Source organism: Eurosta solidaginis, chromosome 5, assembly GCF_040869045.1.
Source record: "Eurosta solidaginis isolate ZX-2024a chromosome 5, ASM4086904v1, whole genome shotgun sequence".
Classification (NCBI taxonomy): domain Eukaryota; kingdom Metazoa; phylum Arthropoda; class Insecta; order Diptera; family Tephritidae; genus Eurosta; species Eurosta solidaginis.
Window position 1 is genome coordinate 105,906,343 of NC_090323.1, and position 19,134 is coordinate 105,925,476.

The 19,134-nt window shown below is 34.1% G+C and overlaps 1 protein-coding gene across 5 annotated transcripts in view; it reads right to left on the reverse strand.

The window, feature by feature from the left end:
• Nucleotides 1–19,134, reverse strand: part of kto (kohtalo) — a 693,872-nt gene that overhangs the window by 258,171 nt on the left and 416,567 nt on the right. For 4 of the 5 annotated variants that reach the window (XM_067791816.1, XM_067791814.1, XM_067791813.1 and 1 more), the window contains exons 7-8: nt 10,417–10,731; nt 10,113–10,352 (exon numbers count right to left, since the gene is read on the reverse strand). In XM_067791816.1, coding sequence (XP_067647917.1) covers nt 10,113–10,352; nt 10,417–10,731 — 555 coding nt within the window. Of the gene's footprint in view, nt 1–4,643; nt 8,439–10,112; nt 10,353–10,416; nt 10,732–19,134 lie in introns of those variants that run through there. The other variant, XM_067791818.1, reaches the window with a different exon arrangement.

The window sequence follows — 19,134 nt, forward strand, 5'->3', positions numbered from 1 at the left end:
CTCTCTTTATGTTGTTGTTATTGTAGCAGTGCTTCGCCCCACCTAACAGCCGCGACCGATCACAAATTGTCATCAAAATCCTCTAACGGGAGTCCAAGGAAGCTTGCTGTTTCAACAGGGGTGGACCATAATGAAAGGGGTGTTAGACGCGTTGGTTCCACATTCAAATTAAAGAGATGGTTGATGTCATGTGGGGACACATTGCAAGTGGGGCATACATTTTGTATGTCGGGTTTGATTCTGGATAGGTAAGAGTTTAACCTGTTACAGTATCGAGAACGAAGTTGAGCAAGAGTGACACGCGTTTCCCTGGGAGTATGCGTTCCTCTTCTACAAGTTTTGGGTACTTTCCTTTGAGTACTGGATTCACCTGGCAATTCCCGGCATAAAGGTCCGACGCCTGTTTGTGGAGTTCACCAAGGGGCTGCTTGCGTTTTTTGCTTCATACGGCTGGGTTCTCAGGTGCCGTATTTCCTCAAAATGCTTACGGAGATGACTCCTTAAGCCCCTAGGCTGTGTTGGCTCAGCAATCAGATGTCTGTTTGGATGCCCAGGTTTCTGGGTATTCAACAGGAACTGTTTGGTTAGTATCTCATTTCTCTCCATGATGGGGAGTATTGTCGCCTCATTATGTAGATGGTGTTCTGGGGACATAAGACAGCCCGTAGCGATTCTGAGAGCAGTATTTTGGCAGGCCTGTAGCTTCTTCCAGTGGGTAGTTTATAGGCTTGGCGACCATATAGGGGACGCGTAGCACGTAAACGGCTGGCCAATTGCTTCGTATGTAGTAATGAGCGTTTCTTTATCTTTTCCCCAGGTACTGCCATCAAGGGATTTGAAGATTTTATTACGGCTCTGGATTTTCGGAACAATTGCGGCTGCGTGTCAGGTTTCGCGGGGCGAAAAAACCGGAGAGATCACGGAGGTAACCGGTTATTTTGTTGCAAATCTCATCGATCTGTCGGCCTGGGCCTGTGGCCATTATTGTGCAGTCATCGGCGTAGGAAACGATAGTGACTCCTTCTGGTGGCGAAGGCAGCTTTGATATGTAGAAGTTAAACAAAAGTGGGGATAGGACACCACCCTGTGGCACCCCTTGTTTAATTCTTCTTGGTTTGGATGTTGCGTTCCTAAATTGCACCGATGCCTGCCGACCACCCAGATAATTTGCGGTCCACCTTTTAAGACTTGGGGGAAGGGTGGACTCTTCCAGGTCTTGCAGTAACGTGCCATGGTTGACCGCTTTTGGTGGGGGTTTTGATTTAAACCGCAATTTATCTGGGTGCTAATGACATTTAGAGCGGTGGTTGTGCTATGTAATTTTCTAAAGCCATGCTGATGATAGGCTAGTTGCAAATTTGCTTTGAGTAGGGGAGCAGAATGGCTTCAAGTGTCTTGGCTACTGGCGATAGGAGAGATATCGGGCGATATGACTCTCCTATGTTAGCTGCTTTCCCAGGCTTTAGTAGCGGGAGCACCTTGGCCATTTGCCATTTTTCAGGGATGACAAAGGTTGAAGGGAACAGGTTGAATACATGTGCTAAATATTTGAAATCCTCTTTACCTAGGCTTTTAAGCATCGGCATGGCTATGCCGTCTGGGCCCAATGCTTTAGATGGTTTATGGCATCCACAACCTCTTTGGCGGTGATGGTAATTGGGGACGCGCTAAATTTATGCTTAAGATATTCCGTGGGAGTTCTAAGTCGGAAATTTGGCAGCCCTACAACTTTCTCCGTTGCAGCGACCAAATATCATCGCACAATATTGACTTTGGTGAAAACGGGGCTCAGTTCAAAAAATAAAAAATAAATGTAAGGCGCGATAACCTCCGAAGAGATTTAAGGCCAAGCTTCTCTTCCAATTTCCGTCGTGATCCTTTTTAATTTTTCATACAAATTGGCGGGGCGGGACCTACTTGGTTTATGCCGACTCCGAACGGCATCTGCAAGGCAGATGAGTTTTCACTGAGAGCATTTCATGGCAGAAATACACTCGGAGTGCTTGCCAAACACTGTCGAGGGGCGACCCCGCTTAGAAAAATTTTCTTCTAATTTAAAAATCTTATTTCTAAAATTTTGATGTTGCTTTGCACGGGGCGCGAACCCAGGATCTTCGGTGTGGTAGGCGGAGCACATTACCATCACACCACGGTGGCCGCCTCAGTTCAAAAATCTTTATCCTTGTAACAGAATCGTCCGTCTCTACAATTAACAAGGTAAGCACTGCATGTTTACATTAAGCATTATCTCTGACTTCTGAGCGTTAATTTTTCATTAACGCGGTTCGTCTTTGGAACTCACTCCCAGCTAGATTAAGGCTGGTTTCTAATCCACCGCAATTTAAAAATGAGTTGTCTATATTCTATAATAACTATTAATCACCACAGCTCTATTATATATTGATACTTTCTGTAAGAACCTGACGCAATATACATATTGTGACGAATATTAGTATCACTAAGTGATACTCACATCACTAAGCGGTTATTAAATAAAGGCACAACAACAATAAAGCAAGCTGCCACTTCCCGAAATTCGTTACAATTGGTGTCAGAACAGGAATTGTTGAATAAATTCCAGATTTGCAGAGTACAACAACGACGTGGCAAAGGAGAGTGAATTGAAGATCCAGCAACTGAAGGAGTTGGAGAGCCGTGGATTGAATACAACCAGCAATAAACTCGATCTTCAGGCACGGCTACGAGAGGCAATGGAATCAGAAGGGTTTAACGTGGAAGAGTATGTCTTTCATGGCGTTGATGGCGATGAGACAACAAAATTGGAGGAGGAGAAAAATGAAACACCGCATCAAGTGGAAAACCAAGCGTGGTTTCCTCACAGCAACAGTTTCAACAGCAGCAAAGACTTCATCAACAACTGATGCAAATCCAGGTAAGTATACCTTTAAATAAGAGTTCTAGATATCTCGTTCGTTGCTCAACTACTCAAATGTGTGCTCAAAATTTACTTCAAGCTTTAAGACCCAAACACAATCGACTTATGTGTCGTTTTTTCCGCTGGCACCACTTTAAAAACCCCGCGTTGAAAGTTTCCCCGCCACAATGAACGCGAAGTCCCATTTTGATTTTTGTCATGATGAAAATTTTAAATAACAAATTTCCAAATTCATAAATAAAGATATTATTTCAAATTGAAGAAAGGGATTAGAAATAACTCCCCAAAGGGCATCAACCAAAACGCAAGCTTTTGAATTCTTTTTGTGTTGCTTTGGCGTTGCCTGAGGCTAAAGAGCATAGCCATTTAGAGGTTTGTGTTCAAAGTCGCCTGCTGACGTAACGAAAGCGCCAAAACGACGAAAAAGTCAAATGTGTTTGGGCTGGATTCACTAACTGTGAGTTTTAAATATACGCAAGAAATTGTGTAAACTTTGAAATTCTGATAATGTAAAGCAAAACTGTGAACAAGAAAATTCACTGATAAAAATTTCGTGAGTGTACACTATTGTCACATTTAAAACTCATACACACTGTTGCAAAATAATTTTTTTGTTTTCATGGCGTTTGCTAAACATTGTGCACAATACCTTACAGCAGGCATGCTTAACCAACGAACCGATATCATTTCGTTACGATAATTAACGTTAATAAACGAAACAAAGTCATTTCGTTTCGTTTATTAACGTTAAGAACGCCAAATTAACAAAATGATTTTGTTTCGTTTTCTACCATATCAAAACGAAATGAAATCGTTTATGTTGATTATTAATTTCGAACTATGCTGGCAAAGCTGATTGATGGCGGAGTCATTAAAGGTGAAAGCATTAGCCAAGCTGATTGCAACCTTTCTCATGAATTTTGACAGTACGAACATTTCTTATTAAATAAATTCTTTCCCTTTTATAGTTATTTACTTAACCCATACAGTCATAATTATCTTAATACTAATAAACTAAAAGCATGTACATTGGTAACGGGGTATGCATACATGTAGGTTTGTATACATGCTTTGTATACATGTAGATTTGTATGCATGCTTGCATAAATGTAGATTTGTATGCCTGCGTGCAAAGTCAGCAGATCAATGTGAGTATTTGGTTAATTCACATTATTGGTTGCATGTAAGTAATAAGCAGAATTTATTAGCTGTGAACGGACAAGGGTTTCATATTCGGCATTCCATTGATGTTAGCTAACCGCTGTGTTAGTTCAATAATTTATGTTGTATAATATTGTAATATTATTGTTACTAAGAAGTATTTGGCATAGAAGTTCATGATGCGCAATACCGCAAGTGTATTGCATAGGTGGGTATGACGCATTATGACCATCCGCCTTAGAAAAAGAGGGTTATATAATTGTTTTGTGAACAATTGTATGACTCTTCGTCGTATTTTCAATGATTTTGATATTTTACTGTAACTTGATATTGTAGTGAAAGAGGTTGTTTGCTTTGTTTCTGATTTGCTGACCTTGATATTTTTATTGTTTACATTTTATGCATATCCCTTTTTTGTCAAAATTTTAAGTTTAATGATTATTTTACTTAATTTACTTATTGTATTTACTGTATATATTTTATAGCTGGATTTTAAATGTGTGCACTCACTTAAAATCCGGTTTTTTTTTTTTTGAAATTATTTTCTAATATTTATATGAAAATATGAAGCAGAAACAAAATTTTGTTTTCAATTGCTTATATACGAATTATTATTAAATAACTGAGTAAGTTGGAATATTTATGTTTAGATTATTTTCAAGAGATATCTTAGATGGACTACTAATTCCTTATCTTTATTGCTTCTATTACTAGTTTCTAAATTATTTTTATTGTTCGTACCATTTTTATCCTACCATTATTTAGTAACTTATGCAAACTATTTTCCTATTAATACTTTATAATCTATTGGAGCTAAAGTAGAGTACTTCCCTAATAGAAAAATATGACCTTATGAGACCTAGGTAATAAATTATTTTATTTAAATTATTCAAGGAAAAAGGATTTTTTTTTTCACATGACATTTTTTTTCGTTTATAATAAAGTAAATCTGTAATAAATTGTATTTACAATAGAGGGGGTTGCTGATGGAAGAGCGGGGTAGCTATGTATTGATAGTAGTTTTATTAATGGATAAGTGGAAGGTACAGTGGGTGTAAAAAAAATTCGTATCTTTAAATTTTTAATAATTTCCCTATTTTCCAGCAATATCTTTGATCTTATGTGTCATGCGATTTCTGCGGCGGCCACCAAGACAGAATAGTCATGACTTTTATGAAGAATATTTTTATTTTTATACCGGGATTGTCACATGCACAACCTCTTTGGTTAGTGCTATTATTTGATCTTAGAGAACTTGGTTAAAAATTATTATTTTATAAATTCGTCTACTGCAGTAAATATTCAATTCTTTATCACCAATTTGTCCCTCAGGACAACTGTGTTTTTCCTTATAAATTTCAAGTCCTGGATTGCCGGCATTTCTTTATGCCTGCTCGAATATTGTCCTAAGTCAATAACTTCCTGAACAATCTGGTTACTTGAAAATTTTCTACGCTACCATTTTTCTATTGTAAGATGAAAACGAGCGCGACTAGTCTTTTATTGCAAATTTATATAGCGCGTTAATATATCTATATTTATATATAGGAGCATTCAGAGGTGTTAGGCAATTTTTTGATTTGCTGTTCGCTTTAGGCAGGGCTGCCTTTACTGTCGATTTTGACATTTTTAGGTTTGCTATTTGAGATTTACTCGAATTGTTTATCGCTCTTCCTCAGCTTTGGTTTGGTTTAGGTAATGGGTTAGATACGAGTTGTGGCGGGTTTTACCTGCTTAAATTTGTGCTTCATATAGTTTTTGAGCATCATAGCTATTGTGATGATCAATAGCATGAATACACAACTATAACTGCTAACCAAACATCTGGGATGCTCGGAGTATTTTCTGTATTTACCTTAGTTGGTGGCTCATACTTGATTATCTTGTTATCTGTTGTTTCAGAGCTTTCTTTACCTACCTCGTAGCCAGCTATGGCTACCATAATGCCTTGGGCTATTTTTGTCCACCAAGACATCTTGAAAGTTCTCTAATTTAAATAAGAAGTTAGATATTTTCTTTTATGGCTTTTTATTTTGTGGATATTGTTGATAAAAAATATTTTTGTAAAAAAAATTTTAATATTCCAAAAAAAAATGTTCTTAGCGTAGTTTATAATATATTTAGAAATATTCTTATCTATTCGTATTAAACGAGCTTTTAATATATATATATATTTTTTTTTTTTTTTGGTGCTACTTAACATTTGGAATTTTCGGGGAACACTATCCTAATCATACACATTATTTCCTCTTCCCTGGTAGTGGGGTTTATAATGTCCTCTATTGTGGGTTCCCTTTCCATTCCTATTATCTTCCACAATTTCTTTAATCCTTCTAACTCTTTTTGTAGGTCCCTAGTGTGTCGGGTATACCAATAGAGAGGAAGATCTGAGGAGTTTCTTTGCATTTTAGTAGTTATGGTAATTTTAATTTTTAAACCTTATTAAAATGTTCTATGGGCTTTCTTTAGAGGATAGGTGAACTGTCTGAAGTTGATTGACTATTTTACAGAAGTGTCCTAAACATTCCAATTTACTTGAATTTTTTTTCTTATAAATTTTAATTTAAGATTTTTAGCATTTTAGCCTTTTTTTTTAATAAAAAATTTTTAATTTTCCTGCTACTTCTTTTTTCCATAAAAATTTTACGTCAAATTAGATTTTTATATTATCTATTTTTTTTTTTTTTGTTTTTTTTTTAAATTTGTTCAACGTTTTACACAAATGTTTTTCCTATTTCTATTTTATTTAAAATTTTTTTTCCCAACTAATTTTCCTTAATTATTTCAATTCCTATTTTAGAGAGAAAAAAAAATTCCTAAGCAAAAACTCGTTTTTGCTAATGGCTTAGCGTTCTTAAAGGCCGCTCAATTGATTCTAAAAATTTAAATAATTTAAATATACCTAATATACATAACATTCGCTTCCAGTCGTATTGTCCTTTATGTCCTGTTGGTTTGCTACTCTGCATTTATTTAGTGTCCGGCCACATATTATGATTATTCCAATCCATTTATGCGTTTAATTTATTATTGAGCTTTCATTATTTTGCTTCAAGAAAACGTTCATAACTAATTGATCCAGATAACCACCATGAGTTTATTCTAATTTGCCAAAAGTCCGTTAAAATATTATTGGTAGTTGTCATACCAAGTTACGTTGGGTTGATCTAGATTGCGACGTAATTAATGCTCCTTTTCCTCTGTGCAGGATTTTTATCCAACATGATCTCTAAAAAAAAATTTTTCTCTATGTTTTAAACTTGGCAGGACCTTTCAGATTTTTAGCCAAATCTGTTAGGATCTTTTCCTCCAGCAAGATCTAGCTAATTTTGCTTAAGAGCAAATTTTCAGCTAATTTAAGATCAGGCTGGCAGGATCGCCATGAAATGTTTGATTTAGCATAAAAAGATGTGAAGGGTTTGGTAGTCACACATTAATTCTTTTTATTAAATAAATTCTTTCCCTTTTATAGTTATTTACTTAACCTATACATTCATTATTATCTTAATACTAATAAACTAAAAATATGTACATTGGTAACGGGGTATGCATACATGTAGGTTTGTATACATGCTTTGTATACATGTAGATTTGTATACATGCTTGAATACATGTAGATTTGTATGCATGCTTGCATACATGTAGATTTGTATACATGCTTGCATACATGTAGATTTGTATGCCTGCTTGCAAATTCAGCAGATCAATGTGAGTATTTGGTTAATTCACATTATTGGTTGTATGTAAGTATTAAGCAGAATTTATTAGCTTTGAACGGACATTCCATTGATGTTAGCTAACCGCTGTGTTAGTTCAATAATTTATGTTGTATAATATTGTAATATGATTGTTACTAAGAAGTATTTGGCATAGAAGTTCATGATGCGTAATGCCGCAAGTGTATTGCATAGGTGGGTATGACGCATAATGCTACACCAAGCCCGGCACTACCCGCTAAGTTATCGAAGTGTGAGTACTGTCTGCTGGCTCTTCTGAATCATCTTCCACATTGGCAACCTCTTTAAATGTCCCAGTTTTGTTTATACATGCTTCCATAATCTCGTCCAGTTCGTTGGCCTAGGATTTCTAAAGGTTCCTCCCTTCTCTAGGCTCTTTAGGGGAATGCTGAAGCTGATATACGCATGGCCGGAGAAGGATTGTCTGGCAAGAACCAACCAATCATACCTTGATATATCACGTTACAAACGAAAATAAGAAAATTTCTCAAGCGCTTTCTTATGATCTGCATACCACGTTATATTTCTCAGACTTTTGCACTGGTGGCATAGGAATGATTGCCAATTGTCCCTCTCTGCATCCGATTAGCACCAGTTCAGAGGTAGTGGTTAAACCTGTTGTGTGAAGCCGTAGCTTTGCATGGCTATCTTCCCATATTCGCCGCAGGGTTAATATAAAAATTAAATACCAATTTTTGTTGTTATATCGGTCTACTGATTTGTAAGAACGCTGATTCAAATCGAGCTCAAGGCCTATCTAACAATAATTATATTTTTATTTTTTTTCTTAAATGAAAAAAATGTTTAATTAAAATAGAAGAAAAAATAAATTTTAGACAGCTGCCAAAGCTCGTTGTATAATTATTGTTAGGCCTCGAGCTCGATTGTATAGAGCTTTGGCAGTTGTCTAAAATTTTTTCTTTCTTCTATTCTAATTTAAAAATGTTTTTATTTAAGAATACAACATTAATAAGATAAAATAATTATTGTTAGGCCTTGAGGTCGATTCGAACCCGCGACCTTTAAAACTACATAGTAACAACTAAAATTATAACTTATTTATGTGCAAATAATTAGAAATATTTGTTGAAACAAGTTGTTTTTTTCGTCGGAAGAATCATGGATGTGTAAAAATCTACTTTTATTGTTTGATATTTCGGGATTTTACTATAAACAAAAAAAATAAACAAATGCAAGGCGCGATAACCTCCGAAGAGATCTTCTCTTCCAATTTGTTTCGTGCTCCTTTTAATTTTTCTTGCAAATTGGCGGGACGGGATCTACTTGTTTTATGCCGACTCCGAACGGCATCTGTAAAGCAGATGAGTTTTCACTAAGAGCTTTTCATGGCAGAAGTACACTCGGAGTGCTTGCCAAACACTGCAGAGGGGCGACCGCGTTAGAAAAATTTGCTTCTAATTGATAAAACTTGTTTCTAAAATTTTGATGTTGTTTTGCCGGGGCCTGAATCCAGGATTTTCGATGTGGTAGGCGGAGCACGCTACCACCACACTACGGCAACTATAAGACAAACATATCGCACACTAACTACAAAAGAGTAATAACTTAAAATTTTTCAAAATGTGTTTTTTCCATAAACCAATTCACAGTACACATCTCTAACTGCCCCTTAAATTTCGATGTCATTATTTTCTTCTTTAACTGGAAAATTACCGTTATGCCAGCTTTGGTGTTGATTGTATCACTTGCGCTGTATCAACTAATGAGTACTATTTTTAGTAGTGTCAATGTGCTTAAGAACAAGTGAACAGTTTTTTTTACGCATAAGGCGTATTATTTTAGATCCTGATTATCTTGTTGCAAAAAAGTTTTAAAGTTTATTGTATCTTTTTATACGTAAAGAGTAAGTAAATTTGCTTGTATTATTGTGAAATGTGTCTTCTTTGATAAATAATTGTCATATATAATTGTCATAAATAGTCATAATTCAAAAAAAAAAAAAAAAAAAAAAAAAAAATTCAAAACTGCTATATATTTTGTCCCTAAACAAATAATTACAACAAAATTTCGTCAATTCATTTTATAATGAAGGTCTCCTTCTTTGTAAAACTGGATTTCAGTATAACATTACAGACGTTTTCACATAAACCGTTTTTCTTCTCTCCTGAACATTTACATTTTTCAAGTTGTGACTCTTTTGTAGTTAAGTAGTGTGCGATATATTGGTTAACCTAGTGGACGCATCAACTCAAAATCGAGAAACATTTCTTTAATTTTTAAAGAAAAAATTAATAAGTTGGAACGCAGAAACGTTTCGATGCATCCCCACCCACTAAAAAAACGCATGAAAAACTCACCTGTGAATGCATTTGTATTTGATTAATTTGGTTTTGGTTGTTTATTTGCTGTGTTGTTTGTGATTGAACTTGAGTCTGCGGCGTTTGTTGGGCCAGCTGTGAAAGTGCTGGAGTAGGCGATGTCTTAGAAGTTTTTGGTTTACGCTTACGTGTTGTTCCCTTGCCGCGAGCTTTGCTAGATGCAGCAGCACTAGGTGACTGATCGACCGATAGCGGAGTATCCGCCTTCATTTCATCTTTCTAAAAGAAATAAAAAATTGCAAATATACTGAAAAGCATGAAGTTATGTTGAGTGTGTCATTACAATGCATATCCTTTCTGGAACAGGATCTATCTCTTCGGGAGGTAACGGTAAGGACTCATAAAAATAATCAGCTGGCCTAGCCAGGTTGTGCGCATGATACTTAAGGCCACGATGCGTTTCTTCATATGCCAGTGCTTTTCTTTCCGATTTAACTGCTCCAAACCAAACCCATGATAAGGGTGCTGGATTTTTGTGACCTTCTAATATATCCCAAACACTTATTCGCTGTTTATCTGAAATCCTAAGTTGTTTTCTGTCCATGTCACATATCTTATTTCCCTTCATATCTATACCGGCCGGTTCACATGATATAACCTGGGGAGAAAAGACAATTCATTCGAAATTTTGCAAACTTTACTGAATAAAAGCATCAGTTTATACAAGAATTAGTTATGTCAAATCGCTTACGAAACCTTTTTGAAGTTTGTTAATAAAAAGCCGTTTACATTCAAAACGTTTTAAAGCATAACGGACCATTACTAAATCATTAATTTTAATTCAGCTTTTACTTATACCCCCTTTATACGAACATATAAGCCCAAAGTGTAATTGCATTTGGCAGGTCTCTCATATAGGTTATGTGGCGGTTGGTTTTTCATCGCCAACCATTTCTTTTTACACTTTTTCATACTCACGCTTGCTCGTGGGTGTGCAGCCCAATGCGCACGCAAACAACCACCCGCACTCACCAATTATTCTTTTATTGCCTTGTGTTTTTTTCAATAGAATTTATTTAGTTTTTGTTTGTAATGTACATGTTCTTTTGTTTAAACCTTTAACTTCCCTTTTTTTTATTTGCACACTCAGGTTTAGTTTCACTAACTGTAATTTTTTGATTTTCAATTTAGTCCTTTACTTTTTGTACTTAAGGGTCGGCCGGTTCACTTCAACTCTCAACTCTAACTGACCAAACTAAAACTGCCGCTAACGCAACTATGTAGCTAGGCAGCTTTTCTTTACGTTGCTTAGCAACGATATTAATGACGGCGTCGAAAGTAAATCATGGCGTCGATCAACGGCAGTTTCAACCAATCAGAAACTCTCCAAATTGCTCGACTCTAACAATTTTAGTGATGCCGAGTGCATCTGATGTATGGTTGCATCTTGGACATTTCCAAAGAGGGTTGCCATCTACAATTTATTTTAATGTATTTTAATTTGGCACTACATCTTCCCCCTTTAGAAAAGAAGAATTTGGTAAGATTAAGGTAATTAATCTTGCCACATTCTTCTTTAGGCTTTAATATGTTGTTGTAATGTTATGAACGAAGGAGTTTGCTAGCATTAGGGTGCTCTAACCCGGGACTCATTCGTTCATCGCAGTGCAACTTCTAAAAAGATGATTAAAAATGAAAAGAAAATTTTGAGTAAAGTGAAATATATAAAAGTTAGTTTTGAAATTGAATTTAATGTTTGAAGTAAACCGGTTTTTTTTCTTATTGTAAAATCTACCTGATTAAATGTATATTTGTTTGTTACATTTTTTTTTTTTTTTTTTTTTTTTTTTTTTAGCCTTCATTGGCGGTTTTAAAATATATTTATATGATTAATAATAGATTATTAGATTAATTAATTTTTTGTACTCGATTTTTGTGTACAATTTTTTCGTTTTCTTTACTTATTTCACAAATAGTTACATTTGGCCCATCAATATTCTTTACTATGTAGGGACCTTGATATATATTTTTATGTTTATTCCTAGGTTCTGTTTGTACTAAAACTCTATCATTAATTTTAATATCTAAAGGCTTAGCCGTTTTATCGTATAAATCTTTATTTCTAATCTTATGCTTATTAATCAAATTTTTTGCCATTTTATGCGATTTTTGCATTCTAAACTTAAGCTCTTTTGCGTAATTTTCTACGTTATAGATCGGATCAATTTGCTCTTTTTGCAATTCATGTGGCATTGTAGTTTTTCTGCCAAATATTAATTCAAACGGAGTAAATTTATTATCAAAAACCGAACTACTTGTAGTATTGTGTAAAAATGTAAAGTATTTTAAATATGTATCCCAATCTGAATACGTTTCATTCAGATACGCACGTAAGTATTCGTTAAAGACTCTATGATTTCTTTCAACAGTACCAACAGTTTCGTGATGGTAAGCTGTTGAGAAATCATGATCAATCTTTAAAAGTTTCGTCAATTCAGAGAATAATTCGTTTTTATATTCCGTTCCTAAATCGGATCTAATAGCTTTCATTGTACCATATGTTAATATAAAGGTTTCAAAAATAGCGCAAGCAATAGTTTTTGCTGATTTATCTGGTACAGCTACTGTTACCAGGTATTTAGAAAAGTCACAAATCATAGTAACAGCGAACTTGTTACCATATTTGGATTCCGGAAGTGGACCTATTGTATCGACAATTATTATGTCAAAGGGTTTGCAGGGGGTTGGAGTCAAAACAAGATTTTCCTTTGTTTTTGGTTTTACTTTATTTAAAAGGCATTTATTGCAATTTTTGACAAATTTCGCAATGTCTCTTGTCATATTTTTCCAATAGTATTTTGTTCTTAATTTGGAATATAATCGTTTTGTACCGCAATGACCGCCTAACAAAGGGTCCTCATGATAAATTGTCATAAGTTTTTGTTTTTGCTCTGTTTCTGTTACAGTTTCTACAGAGTCTGTTAGTATTATTTGCAATGATTTTAAAATTTTATTACCGCTGATTTTAAAATTTGTAATCGAAAATTCTTTGAAAAATATATCATTCTTTGGCCATTCTAACTGCTTAATATTGTGACTGCCGGCTGCTTTTTCAAGCCTCGAAAATAACTCATCTAAATTTGTTTTTCCGTTAGCATTCACAAAATTAAGTAAATTTAATTTTTTATGTTTTAAATGCGCATAAATTTGTATATTAGAGATCTCATTATTTTTATTAAATTGTATAGTCGATTTTATTCGCGGTATCTTTTTTGAAAAATTGTATGAAAATTTGTCATAAACTTGTACTATAGGCGTTTCGCAAAAAGTATCAGTAAAATGATCGTCTTTATTTTGTAATTCCTTTTGTTTGGTTTGTGATCGCGTTTGGACTGCTAAAACATGCTTTGTAGATTCTTTTATTTCGTCTATACTAATGCGTGAAAGAGCATCAGCCACAACGTTAGATTTTCCTTTTATATATTCAATCGTAAATTTATATTCTGATAGTTCTAATCGAATTCTAGAAAGTTTAGACGAAGGGTCTTTCATGTTAAAAAGATAAACTAGTGGTCTATGATCAGATTTTACTGTGAAATTTGTACCGTAAACATATGGACGAAAATGCTTTATAGCGAAATGTATTGCTAGGAGTTCTAATTCGATAATTGCTTTTTCTGTTCTGCTTTATTAAAAGATTTTGACGCGAAACAAATTGGTAAATCGTTATCACCGTGCTTTTGGCTTAATATAGCGCCACACCCACTCTTAGAAGCATCTACTGTAATTATAAATTCTTTCGTGAAGTCAGGGTATTGTAGTAGTTGAGGAGACATTAGTGCTTGTTTTAGTTTTTCGAAAGCGTTTTCGCACGCTTCGTCCCAAACAAATTCAACTTTTTTCCTATTTAAACGATTTAAAGGCGCTGCCAGTGACGCAAAATTCGGTATAAATCGCCTGTAATAATTTGCAAATGCGACAAATCGCCTAACCGCATCTTTGTCTTTTGGCTTAGTATACCTTTTAATAGCGTCTATTTTTGAATCGTCTGGCAGCAAACCTTTTGACGTACATTTATGGCCTAGAAAAGTTACTTCAGAACGAAGGAAATTGCATTTGATTGGGTTCAGCTTTAAATTAAACTTTCTACAGGTTTCGAAAACTTTTTCCAAATTTTTAAGGTGGTGTGTCTCACTACAACCAATGACGATAACGTCGTCAATATACATAAAAGCCTGATTTGGCGAAATGCCTGAAAATGCTATTGACATCATACGAGAAAATGAGTTTGGTGCAATGTTTAACCCGAAAGGTAAAACTTTCCAACGAAAAGCTCCTCGATCTGTACTGAAAGAAGTTACATCTCTAGATTTAGGGTGAAGGGGTATTTGGTGAAAACCAGAAAAAAGGTCTAAAGTTGAAAAGTATTTGGCTCTGCCAAGATTATCGAGTATGTCATCAACGCGTGCTAGTGGAAATTTGTCGGCTATGAGCTTTTTATTGACTGCTCTGAAATCTACGCACATACGATACGACTTTTTGCCTGTTGGATCTTTTTTCGGTACCAGAATTAAAGGACTGTTATAATTTGAAAAACTAGGTTCGATTAAATCATTCTGTAATAGGTTTTCGACTTGTTTATTGATTTCTTCGCGTTGTGTGTATGGCAAACGGTAATTTTTAATATAGACAGGGGTTTTGTCAGTTAATCTAAGTTTTTGTTCGTAGAAATTATTAAGCGTCATTACGTCGGCTTTTAATGCAAAAATATCAGAATATTTCAAACATAAATCAAGTAATTTCTTTTTAGCGTAAGAAGGCATTTGTTTTGCCAAAATTGATTTAAGCTCTTCTATACGTTTTGCATCGATAGATGTATCATTTATTCGATAGACATTGAAGTTTTTAATGTCTTCAGTTTGAATATTGAAATCTTTTACGTACTTGACCTCGTCGGTGGTGTTGATAACTTTTATTATTGGATTTTTTGTATCAACGATACATTTTGCTGTGAAAACACCGTTACTAAGTTCCTGAGAATCGACAAAAACTGGACTTGTCGAATTTTTCAAACTAAAAACACGAAAAACTTCGCATCTTGGTGGAATTACAAGAGTATTTGTTGAAGTGCTATGCAAAATTGAAATATTTACCTTTTCTGTCCCTTGTCCGAATGTAATTGTGTCATTAGCATAATTGATTATGCATTTGTTCGTTTTTAGAAAGTCTTTCTCTATTATGCCGTCCGAAGGGATATTAAAGTTGTCATTGACAACGTGAAGAGTCAGAGGAAAAAATTTATTTGATGCGATTATACTTGTATTAACTGTTCCTATTGTCGTTACCGTGTCTGTTGTTACGCCTGTTATATTTATTACGTTACTATCGTCTACTTCTACATCGTTTGCCAAACTGGAAATTTTTATTAATGAAATGTCTGCCTGTGAATCTACTAGAAAAGAACATATTTTATGTGAATCGCTACAAGCGACTTCGACGAAATCGAAAAATTTAAATTTAGACAATATATTGACTGAGAAATATTTAGTCGAATTGCTCCTGCTCCCTCAGTGTTCGCGCCTGAGGGGCTTCGGCATTTAAAGAACGAACATTGGCTGAATTTCTAGAATTTGAACCCTGATTATTGGAATTTCTGTTATTTCCAGACCGATTATTATTGTTATTGTTGGAATTGCTATTTCCTCTATTATAATTGCGATTATAGCCTCTGTTATAATTGTGATTATTGCCTCTGTTATAATTGTTATTTCGGAAATTTGTATTAGTGTGTTGCCTATTTGCATTACCGTTAAATCGAAAATTACTATTGTTATTATATCTGAAATTACTGTTACTTCTAGAATTTCCACGGAAATTACTATATCTTATCGGATGTGACCGAAACGCTAACACTTGCCGTTCTTTAACTTCCTGTTCTCGCTCTATAATCATTTTCGCTACTACGTCCTTTGAATCTTTGAAGGTTGTTGACGCAAGGATCGATTTCACCATATCTGACCTACTATTTAATCTACAAACGCTAATGGTTTGTTCAACCGCCATCTCATGGGCTTTTGCCTTCGTCATACCTTCAATGATTAGACAGCGCTCTAACGAGTCAGAAAGCTCTTCTACCTGCTTTGAAAATTCTGAAAAATTGTTATTGGTTACTCTTAAGGCTGCAATTTTTCCCGCGACAACTTTCGAGTTGTCTGGCCTAATTTCTTTACATAGCGCTTCTTTAATTTGGCTGACTGATTCTATATGCGTTGGTAGTGCTTCGCGAGCTTTGCCTTCGAGCTTGGATTTTAAAAATGCAATAAAAGTAGGGGTTAAATTTTCGGTAGAGAATACTTCCATTAATTCAACTTTATTTATAAATGAGCCAAGTGCTAACGGGTCTCCACTGTAGTTGTCTCGCATAATCGAGGCACAAGTATTAATAAACGATTTTTTCTCCTCGATTGTGGCCATGGTTGTAACGTTAAGAACCGGAGTTAGAATGGAAAAACTAGAATTTGGAATTACGGGTTGATCAGCAAATCCTAAAAAATCTGCACTCAGGGATAATTTATAATTATTTTCACTTGTTAAGGTATCAGTTGACGATGCACTTGAAGATGAATCAGAATCTGAATTATTGGAATCTATATCTTGCTCTGAGTTTTCGGAATCTAAATTTTGCTCTGAATTTTTGGAACTTGAACTCGGATGGGAATCTTTAGAAACAACCTTCCCGCTTCTTAGGTCCATACGCGTTGAAACGAATAGACAAAATATTAAAATTTTTGTTGCAAGATATGTGGAATTTGTTTATGAAGATTGAATAGAAATTGAATTTAAAGAAATTAAATTGGAACGGGTTGAGTTGAGCTCAAAAGAAAATTATGAAAGTATTCTTAAAGGGAATTTATGAAAATATTTTAAAAGAAATTTGTGAAAGTATGTAGTTTTGAAAGCTTTTAGATTTTAGTTATAATTATACAATTGGTTAGCGAATACTTATAGCAAAAAAACTAGTTAGTGAATTTTATTGAAATATTAAAGTTAGTGATTAGTTAATGAAAAGAAAGATTAAAGAAATACTTTACGCTTTTGTTGTCCGCAAATCCAAATCCAATGATTGAAATTAGCTGAAAATTTTTCATGTAAAACGGGAATGGGAATTGGGATTCACATGCAATTTAAAAGATGTTGATTGTTTACGAATATATTTATTGAAATGTACGAATTTTTAATTGTACAGAATGTGAAAAAAAATTTTTTGAATCAGAAATGTATGGCAAAGTTATAAATTTGTTTGAATTTAAATGCAAAGATTATAGAATGGCAAATATTTTTGTACAGGCTTTAAACGGACGCACCGCTTTTATCAAAATTGTCTTGTTTTTATTTTTATAGATACGGGCGCACCGCATCTTTCCAAAATTGTAATATAAATGTCCTCGGACGCACCGGGATTAAAAAAATATGTAATATTTTTACGCGGACGCACCGCTTTAAAGAAAATTTGTAATCATATTTTTAACAAAATTTTGTTTGTATTCTTTTGTGATGGAGCCCACTGTAGGGCAGAGTGGGACCAAAACTAGAATCAATTAATGTTAAAAAAATTTTCTGTTTTTGTCCGACCCTATCCCACAGTGCCTACCTGAAATCTTACGCATATAATGTATGTCTATAAATTTGATGGATGTATTGTGTATGTATTTATTAACCAAAAAAAATTTTTTTTTTTTTTTTTTTAAATGGTATGAAAATTGGTTTTGTAATGTTCAGAAATTGAAAAAGTAATTTTAAGTAGTTTTTATAAAATGAGCTTAGATAGTATAAAAGTGAGTTTAAAAATTAAGAAAAATTCCATACCAAAATGCCTCTGCGTTTTACCGTTTGCTGTTTTTCTGCTGCGTTTGGTGTATTGCTGCTGCGCTTGCTGTTCTGCTGCTGCCACCTCATATTCTACCGCTGCACTTGCTGTTCCTGATGGCGTCACTAGCCTACCGCTATTCGGTTTCTCGATGTATGGTGGTTTTTTCGATGTATGGTAGTTTGCCGTTATGACGGTGGCGTGGCTTGTGCCGTTACTAAAGTGGCGTGGCTAGTGCCGTTTTTCTACTGAATTTAGTACAGTTTATGCCAAAACTAATATTTAATTTTTACTCTTTTTTTGTTTTGAATAATATTATTTCTGCTATGATTAGTTCGTTGTATTATTAATTTTGAAAATTCTAATTATTTCCGTTTTTTTTTATTAAGTTTTTATATTATGCGTGTATATTTTTTCTAAATGTTCTTATTTCAATCCATATAAAGGTTTATCATTTTTCACTCACCAGCCACTGCCAAAAACCACCGCCACTGCCATGTACCGTTTTTGTTGATTTCATACAAATTTTTCTTTTTGCAAATGTTTAAATGTGTTAATATTTTTTTTGACTTTCTGATTTTTAAAAAAAATTTTTTTTGTAGATTTTAAATATAATTTTTTTTTGTTTTTTTTGTAGTGTTTTTGTAAGTTTTGTATTTTGTGGAATTTTTCAAATTTTTATATTTTTTTTGTAATAGTTTTTTAATGTTTTATATTTTTTTTGTAAGAATTTTTTTTGTAACTGGCTTTTAAATTTTTGTATTTTTTTGTAGATTTTTGATGTTTTTAAATTTTTTTGTAGGGTTTTTGTATATTTTGTATTTTTTTTGTAATTTTTCAAATTTCTATATTTTTTTTGTAATAGTTTTTAGTATTTTATACTTTTTTTGTAAATTTTTTGGTTTTAAACTTTTTTGGTAAATTTTTGATTTTATAACTTTGTGTGTATGTATGTGTATTTTTTGTAAATTTTTCATTTTTTCATTTTTTTTTTTTTTAATTTTGTGCTGAGATTCTTTTTTTTCTTTCTTTAATTTAAGCACCCACGCCTGTTGGGAGGCTTGCCTCCTTTCGGCCTACCACCATTTTTACAGGGCTTCGGCCCACGGTCACGGTCGCCATGTAGCGGTTGGTTTTTCATCGCCAACCATTTCTTTTTACACTTTTTCATACTCACGCTTGCTCGTGGGTGTG